This window comes from Petaurus breviceps, unplaced genomic scaffold (assembly GCF_028583685.1).
Source record: "Petaurus breviceps papuanus isolate PSGF00001 unplaced genomic scaffold, PetGlider_PUasm1.0 688, whole genome shotgun sequence".
In the NCBI taxonomy this organism is placed as follows: Eukaryota; Metazoa; Chordata; class Mammalia; order Diprotodontia; family Petauridae; genus Petaurus; species Petaurus breviceps.
The window spans coordinates 457728-466592 of record NW_027186457.1 but is presented as its reverse complement, the minus strand read 5'-3'; the positions used below and the strand labels follow the sequence as shown (position 1 = coordinate 466592).

The following is an 8865-nucleotide window of genomic DNA, read 5'->3' as shown; positions in this document are numbered from 1 at the left end:
GAGTGGACCCCATGTGGTGAATTTATGGAAGAACAAGGACAAGAGTCCCAGAGGATGACACTGAATGAGTCATAACCTGCATTGATGGAGAAATCATCCAAATTAATGAGCCCACATATCATTGATAGTATTTGAGTAGGAGCTATGTGCTCTATAAACTCATCTTTTTCTTATACTTTTTACTTTTATGTTTTGTCAGGTAGGTTGGGGGGAAGAAAATTTTTATTTAAATGTTTTCATTTTTATTGATATCTTTTATTTTTATATCATTTGCTTTCTGGCTACATTTCACCATTACCACTACCAGGACTACACCCCTCCTCCAACAGGTGAGCCATCCTTCATAACAAAGAATTTTAAAAAGAGTTAGGGTGGGAGTGGAGTAGGGAAAGGAACTCAGCAAAATTACACTAATCTTATTTGACTGTATATGCAATAGTCCACACCCATAGTCCCTGACCTTGACAAAGAAACTGGAGAGGCACACTTTGTGAACTCTTCTCCCAGGGCAAACTTGGACTTTATCATTATACGGAGTTCAGTTTGGGATACTTCTTCATTGTTATTCTTTTATTTATTTGTTGGTTTGTTTTTAGTTTTTAACATTCACTTCTATGAGATTTTTGAGTTCTGAATTTTCTCCCCTTCCCTCTACTTCCCTCTTTCCAAGATGGCATGGAATTTGATATAGGCTATACATGTACAATAATATTAAACATATTTCCACATTAGTCATGTTGTAAAGAAGAATTAGAATCAAAGAGACAACCACAAGAAAGAAGAAACAAAGAAGAGAGAGAGAGAGAGAGAGAGAGAGAGAGAGAGAGAGAGAGAGAGAAGAGAGAGAGAGAGAAAATAGCATGCTTTAATCTGCATTCAGACTCCATAGTTCTTTCTCTGGAAGTGGATAGCATTTTCTATCAGCAGTCTTTTTGGAATTGTCTTAAATCATTGTATTGCTAAGAAAAGTTAAGTCTATCAAAGTTGGTCATCACACAATGTTGCTGTTACTATGTACAATGTTCTCTCTGGTTCTGCTCCCTTCACTCAGCATCAGTTCATATAAGTCTTTCCAGGTTTTTCTGAAGTCCCCCTGCTAATCATTGTAATGCAAATGTAAATTTTAAAGATCTTCCCTGCCCCTAGGCTAAAGTGCACCAGAAGCCTGGGGAGGGAGGCTTGTTTTTCAGTAGACACTTTTTGATTGGCCAGTGGGTCAATAAGGTTGTTACATTCTCTGAGCCAGGAGAAGGCTATATAAGCCCTGATGTGTAGCTTTGTTTTGGGACTCACTTTGAGAAGTGTTCTGTGATTTGATCTGAATTCTGGGAAGCCGTTGTTGAGAGTCCCCCGGCTTTGAAAAACCCAGAATGTGGAAACCCAGATGTTGACTGGGTATGGATGTAATGGTTGGACAGTTTGGAAATCTGTCTACTTGATGTTTCTGTCTTGATAATTATGCCTGTATACTTTGAGGTTCAGGGTGCTGACCTTTTCTCCTGAACAAGGTAAACGATATATGTCTGACTGATTAAAGTAAGCTTGTTAACCCATTTTGAGTTGCTTTCCTTTAACAAAGCAGATCCAAGAACCTGTGGTAGCTGCAAACCCTGAGGACGTGCTTGGGGTGCTTGCTGCTACAATCATTTCTTATGGAGCAATAACATTTCATTACATTTATATGTCACAACTTGTTCAGCTTTTTCCCCAACTGATGGGTATTCCTTCAATTTTCAATTCTTGGACACCACAAAATTTATTGCTATAATATTTTTGTACATGTAAGTTCTTTCCCCTTTTATGATCTCTTTGGGATACAGACCAAGGAATGGTATTGCTGGGTCAAGGGACATGCACATCCCTTTGTACATAGTTCCAAATTTCTCTCCAGAATGGTTTGATCAGTTCACAACTCCACCACTTTGTTGTTAATATTTTCATTTACATTGTAGCCATTTTGTAAATTATTTCCCTAGAACTGTTTACTTCACTCTGCATCAGTCCATAAAATTATTTAGAACTGGAAGTGGCCTGAGAAACCCTGCAATCCAATAACCTCATTTTATAAATAAGAAGCTTCTCCGTAGGCTACTAAGAAACTGAAACACAGAAAGGTAAAGTGATTTGTCACAGGTCACAGTTAGTGCTTGAGGTAGGATTTGAATTCAGGTCTTTCTGACTCTAGAGCATGTCCCCCATCCACTAGCCACAAAATCATGCTTTTCTGAATTCTTCATATTTGTCATTCCATACATCACATTCTACTTCATTCATACAGCACAATTTACTTTAGTAATTATTAGTTTTAATAATTTATTTATATAATATTATATTATTATATTATTTATTATATAATATCTATTATATTATTATAGAAATAATAATTTAATAATTAGCTATTCCCCAATCAATGGGCAGATACTTTTGTTTCTAAATTTTCTGCTATCACAAACAGTGTGACAGTGAATCATATATGAGGAACTTTTCTTTCTTAAAACTCTTTAGGGGCATATGCCTAGCAGAAACTCATTCCTTTTTTATGCTTTTTTTTTGGAGGGGGCAAGGTAGGGCAATTGTAAGTAACAATTGCAAGTAACTTGCCCAAGGTCACACGGCCAGTTTTGAGGTCGCATTTGAACTCAGGTCCTTCTGATTCCAGGGCCGGTGCTCTATTCACTGTACCACCTAGCCACCCCCTTTTTTATGCTTTAATATACTTTTTTCCCCTTTTCCTTTCATTTCCTATTAAAAGTTCCTTTTGAAAAAGCCTGCTTTGTCTCAGCTGAACTAATGGAAAGTGGGGTTTGTGAATACACAGGCCAGGAGAATTAGAGAAAGCAGTGTGATGGGAAAGGCGAACTGGTGGTGTGAGCCCCTAGCCCACTGTGAGATCAGGGAAAGCAAATGAAACTAAATGGGAGATGCATAAGGAGAGAGACTGCCTGAGAGCCAACGTTACACCTCCTTATGTTGCCATCATTGGTGTGAAAATTCCTGCCCTGGTATTCAGCCTTTGCAAGCTAAGCAGCTCAATGTTTTCAGCAAATGCTGGGGCTCTGAGGAGTTTATTAACATACTGCAGACACACAAAAGGCTGACATAATAAACCATAATGCCAATTTGTTAATTTACATGGGAGATCTGGCTGGTGAGAAAACCAGTGCTGGTTGTCTACATGGGCTCTCCCTGCTGGTGGTTAAGTCCACTTAGGAGACCAATTTACAAAGAACCAGAAGGTTTCTTGGTGAGCAGAGAATTAGAACAAAGTTGGATTTTCTTTAGGGATCCTTCCGTCAAGCTGTGGTAATGTGGTGAATTATCCTTCACACTAGGGGTGATTCTGTCTTGTAACAGTCATCTAGAATGCCCTAGCAGTGCTGGTTATTTGCTGGCCGACTTTTATCACTAAGCTCTGCTTTTTCTAGACTCCACTCAGACCATACCTCCTTCTGCTATGATAGTAGTATCCCAGATGTTACAATGTAGTTAAGAAGATGACAGTTTTATTTGCCTTAGTTACATTTTAGCTTGATACTGTATCCTGGCTGGTGATTTGGGAAACACCCTGGCTCCTGAGTGAGATTTGGGGAGCTGTTCTAGTCTCATCAAAACCCCATTCATAGCAAAGTGAAAGAACAGAGTTCATTTGAGCACTTGAGTGAGATTTTTTTGCTCTGTAAATTCATTCTTTATACATATTTATTTATTTTATATTTATTTCATGATAAACAATGGAAATAGTGGATGATAGAGCAATTATAGATTCTTTCATCGGGTGGTGCCATTAGAGACCAAGGGTTCATTCTCATCTCTATGCAGATAACTCCCAGAGCTATATATCCATCCCTAGACTCTCTCTTGAGCTCCATGCCTGCATCATGAACTGCCTGTTGGATACGTTGAACCAGATGTCCCATAAGCATCTCAAACTCAACATGTCCAAAATAGAACTCATCCTCTTTTCCCCCAAACCCACCCCTCTTCCAGACTTCCCTGCTGCTGTGTAAAGCATCATATCCTTCCAGGCACAGAGGCTGACGGACTTGGTGCCATCCTTCCCTCCTCTCTCACTCACCTCCACATAGTCAATCTGTTACCAGATCTTTTTGTTTCTATTGCCACATTATCTTTTGAATACATCTGTCCACTCACCTCTCACTTGGACTATTGCAACAATTTTCTAATTAGTTTCCTTGTCTCAAGTCTCTTCCCATTTCAACCCATCCTGCACACAGCTGCCAGTGATTTACCAAAAGCATAAGCAAATAATGTCATTCCTCCTCCCCACACACACACACCTCCCTCCTCACACACACACACACAGTCCCCTACTCAGAAAACTTCAGTGGCTCCCTATTACCTTTAGGAAAAACTATAAGCCCTCTGTTTGGCATCTAAAGCTCTTCAAAAGGTTCATCCTGATTTCTTGGCAGCTCAGTCATGTAGTGGGTAGAACTCTAGACCTGGAGTCAGAAAGATCTGAGTTCAGGTGTGAGCTCAGATATTTAGATTAGCTGAGTGACCCTAGGCAAGTCACTTTACTCTCTCTGCCTCAATTTCCTTAACTATAAAATGGGGATAATAATAGCACCTACCTCACTGAATTGTTGTGAGGATGAAATGAAATATTTGTAAAGCACTTAATACAATACCTAACACATAGTAGGTGCTTAATAAACACTTATTTCCTTCCTTCTTACTTCCCTATGTGTACTTTACATTTCAGGCATCCCTGCCCTGCTTGCTAGTCTTCATACAGTGCTCCATCTCCTTCCTCCATGCCATTGCAAATATTCCCCAAAGCCTAAAATGTCCTTCCTCCTCACCTCTGCCTCTTAGGATTCATGGTTTTCTTCAAGACTCAATTCAGGCATCACCTTCTTCAAAAGGCCTTTCCTAATCCCTCCTGCTACTAGTGCCTCCCCCTCTAAGGTTACCTCTTATCTACTTTGTATGATATGTGTAGGAATCTGTGTGTATGTATATTTGTGTGTGTACACAAATTCAGTCAATTCATTTGTGTCCAACTCTTCGCGAACTCATTTGGGGTTTTCTTGCCAAAGATACTGGAGTGGTTTTGCTATTTCATTTCATTTCATTTGCCATTTGCCATAGCAAGTTCATGTTATAGAGGAGGAAACTGAGGCAAACAGGGTTAAGTGACTTGCCCAGGGTCATACAGTTAGTAACTGTCTGAGGCTAAATTTTAGCTTGGGTCTTCCTGACTCCAGGCCTGGAACACCATCTACTGTATTGACCATTGTTGTGTGTATGTATGCATCACTAGTGCATATGTATACAGACATACCATTTTTTACATACATGCATGAATGTATACTATATCTATCTCATATGCCTGTATTTGTGTATATATAAACTATATGTATATACACACATGTTTATATACATGTATAAAGAGTCTATAATATATGCAGCATGTATGTATGTGTGATATATATCATACACACATACATACGTGTATAGGTGTACATTGTCTTCCTCATTAGAATGCCTCTTTGAGGGCAAGAACTGCTTTTTGCTTTTGTCTTTATATTCCCAACTTTTATGTGAGGTGACCTGACACAATGAAAAGAGTTGCCCTTCCAGTTAGGAAGACTTGAGTTCAAGTTCCATTTTTGATAAATACTAGCTGTGTGACCCTGGGTAAAATCTCCACTCAATGCCTCTAAGACTTTAAGTTGCAGAATAGGAACTGAGTTGCATTAGTAAAGAGAACTCCTTACTCAGAGTTTTATACACTAATGAAATAAAAATTCTAGGTTTAAAAAAATTTTTTTTAATCTCCCAGCGTTTTATCACTGTCCAGCAGTAAGGACTTAATAAATGCTTGTTGATTGATTTCATCTCACACTGAGAAAATTGGCAAAGAGGACAAAAGATGGAAATAGTCTCTGGTGGAGGGGTTGTGAGAAGATAGGGATAATAATACACACAATAATGGAGCTATGAATTGATAAGTAATTTGAATTATAAAGTCATTAAAATGTTCATACCTTTTTGATCCAAAGATCTCACTGCTAAGGAGGACAATGACCCTAAGGAGGTAAATGACAGAAAGGAAAACTCCATACAAACCAAAAATTTATAGTAGTCACTTTTTGTAGTATCAAAAGATTGGAAACAAAGTAGATCATGGTAGGTGTCCTTAAGAGAGTACTAAGAAATGATGAATATGATGAATACAGATAAGCTTTGGAAGACAAATGATCTGATACAAAGTAAAGCAAGCTGAACCAGAAAAAAAAAAACAGTATAAATTACTTTAATGATATAAATGGAAAAAAAACAAAAACAAAATTGACTGGGCATGGGTCCAAGCCTAGAACTTTACCCCTTACCCCAAAAGAATAGAGATGATAGCTACAAAGTAGATACAAGATTGTGGTTGTGTGTGGTTTGTCCTTCATTCTCAAAAAGGATCATGACATCAGGGAGATGATGACGACTTGCAATTGGTTTTGATTTGAGTGACTGAGGGCTGAGCAAAGTAGCTGTAGAGGGGGAAGCACTAACAACTGGGAGGATTGGGAAAGGTCTCTTGAAAGTGATGCTAGACTTGAGTCTTGAAAAAAGTCAGGGATCCTGAAGAAGTTACCCATAAAGAGGGTTAGGGTTGCTCTAGAGACCCCAAAATACCAACATGCCGGGTCCTGTGGAATGAATTTGACTCAAGTCTCCTCTCAGTCAAAAAAAAGTAAAGTTTATTAAAAATTCGCTTGCGTTAGACAAAGAGTAAGTCTGTGCTAGGTCATTCTATAGAGCTCTCACAAACTTGGAGACAAGATGGAGTCTTATATACAGAAGGTTGTGGGAGGAATCTAGGGGTGGCCTAGGGGAGGAGTTTGGGGAGGATCTTCCGGAGGAGTTAATGAGGTCAATGAGTGATTAAGGGTGGGAAGTTGCTGGAGGCTACCTGGAGACTACAGACAATGGTGGGCTAGGCCAGTTCAAGGGTGGATTGCTATTTTGATAGGCTCAAGGGTGGGAAGTCTAGTAACAGAGATTTGGGCTCAGCGCAGTGTAAGGCTTATGGCCTCATACAAATGCCTCATCAAATGAGATGATTTAATCAGAGTTCAAGTGGGGTTCCCAGAGCCTGTACCTCAAGGACTCAAGGAGAGCTTGAGGGGGCTCCCAGAGCCCATACCTCATCAATCCTAAGAGGCAAAGGTGAGGAGGAAGGACATTTTAAGCTTGGGGAATATTTGCAAAGGCATGGAGAAGGGAGATGGAGCATTGTTGAAAAAGTAGGTCAGGGATGACAGGATTGTAAAGTATGTGGAAGGGAATCATGTGTATGACTAGAGAGGCAGGATGTGGCAGGTTCTAAAGAGATTTAAATGCTAACAAAGAACTTTTGTAATTATTCCTAGAGGTAGTAGGGAGCTATTGGAGTTGGGGGGGGGAGGGGCACAAGGTGGGAGAGACTTGAGACAGGCTTTAGAATTAGAAGGCTATTGCAATAGTCTAGGTAAATTGGGCATGCTGTTGCATGCCTATAATCCCAGTCACCAGGGAAGCTAAGGTGGAGTTGGTTGATAAATTGAGCTCAGAAGTTCTGAGTTGTAGTGGGACTGCAACCTCTCTGTGTCTTGAAATTCCCTCACCCACCCTTAGCCAGTGTATTCTTTACAAGGAAAAATGTTGAAATAATTGAATCCCAGATAGCTGTGATTGCTGATCCTTTACCATACTATGCCCTAGGTAAAATTCTCTTTTTCAATGAATTCCCACCCTAAAAAAGCTGGTTTATCCCCCTAAATTCTTCCTGTCTAGGACAAGCAAATTCTGGGCCTGAATAGAGAATTAGTGGGTTAGAGAGGCACCAAGTGCTATTTCTCTTCAGGGTGAGAACCTCAATTCCCAGTCAAATTTCTAAGTCTTAAACATAGACAAAAATGAGGGCATACACATGTGGACAATAAGGATAAAGCATTTTATTTGAAATAAACTTCCAGTTCTTTCTTTAGTACTCATCTCCCTCTTCTTCCTCCCCTTCCCCTTCCAAACTATCCATGCCCACCTCCTCATAATCTTTCTCCAGGGCTGCCATGTCCTCCCGAGCCTCAGAGAACTCTCCCTCCTCCATGCCCTCACCTACATACCAGTGCACAAATGCCCTCTTAGCATACATCAGGTCAAATTTGTGGTCCAGGCGAGCCCAGGCTTCTGCAATGGCTGTCGTGTTGCTCAACATACACACTGCTCTCTGTACCTTGGCCAGATCCCCACCAGGAACCACAGTGGGTGGCTGGTAGTTGATGCCAACCTTGAAACCAGTTGGGCACCAATCTACAAACTGAATGGTACGCTTGGTCTTGATAGTAGCAATGGCAGCATTGACATCTTTGGGCACCACATCGCCACGGTACAGGAGGCAGCAGGCCATGTATTTGCCATGACGAGGGTCGCACTTCACCATCTGGTTGGCTGGCTCAAAGCAAGCATTGGTGATCTCTGCCACTGAGAGCTGCTCGTGGTAGGCCTTCTCAGCAGAGATGACAGGTGCATAGGTTGCCAGGGGGAAATGGATTCGAGGATAGGGCACCAAGTTGGTCTGGAACTCTGTGAGGTCCACATTAAGGGCACCATCAAAACGAAGAGAGGCTGTGATGGAGGAGACAATTTGACCTATGAGACGGTTGAGGTTGGTGTAGGTGGGACGTTCGATGTCTAGATTTCGGCGACAGATGTCATAGATGGCCTCATTGTCCACCATGAAGGCACAATCTGAGTGCTCGAGGGTGGTGTGGGTAGTCAGGATGGAGTTGTAGGGCTCTACCACAGCTGTAGAAATCTGGGGGGCTGGATAGATGGAGAACTCTAGCTTAGACTTCTTGCCGT

At 40.7% G+C, this 8865-nt stretch overlaps 1 protein-coding gene across 1 annotated transcript; it reads right to left on the bottom strand.

Moving 5' to 3' along the window:
- Positions 1–7939: 7939 nt before the first annotated feature.
- On the bottom strand, positions 7940–8859 carry LOC138174310 (tubulin alpha-1D chain-like). The gene has a single exon (XM_069104486.1). The coding sequence runs from the start codon at positions 8738–8740 to the stop codon at positions 7988–7990; it is 753 nt and encodes a 250-aa protein (XP_068960587.1). The 5' UTR covers positions 8741–8859; the 3' UTR covers positions 7940–7987.
- Between the last annotated feature and the right edge of the window lie 6 nt (positions 8860–8865).

Coding starts and splice junctions, on each gene's coding strand:
- LOC138174310 (XM_069104486.1), bottom strand. CDS start 8,740: ATGGTGGACAATGAGGCCATCTATGACATCTGTCGCCGAAATCTAGAC.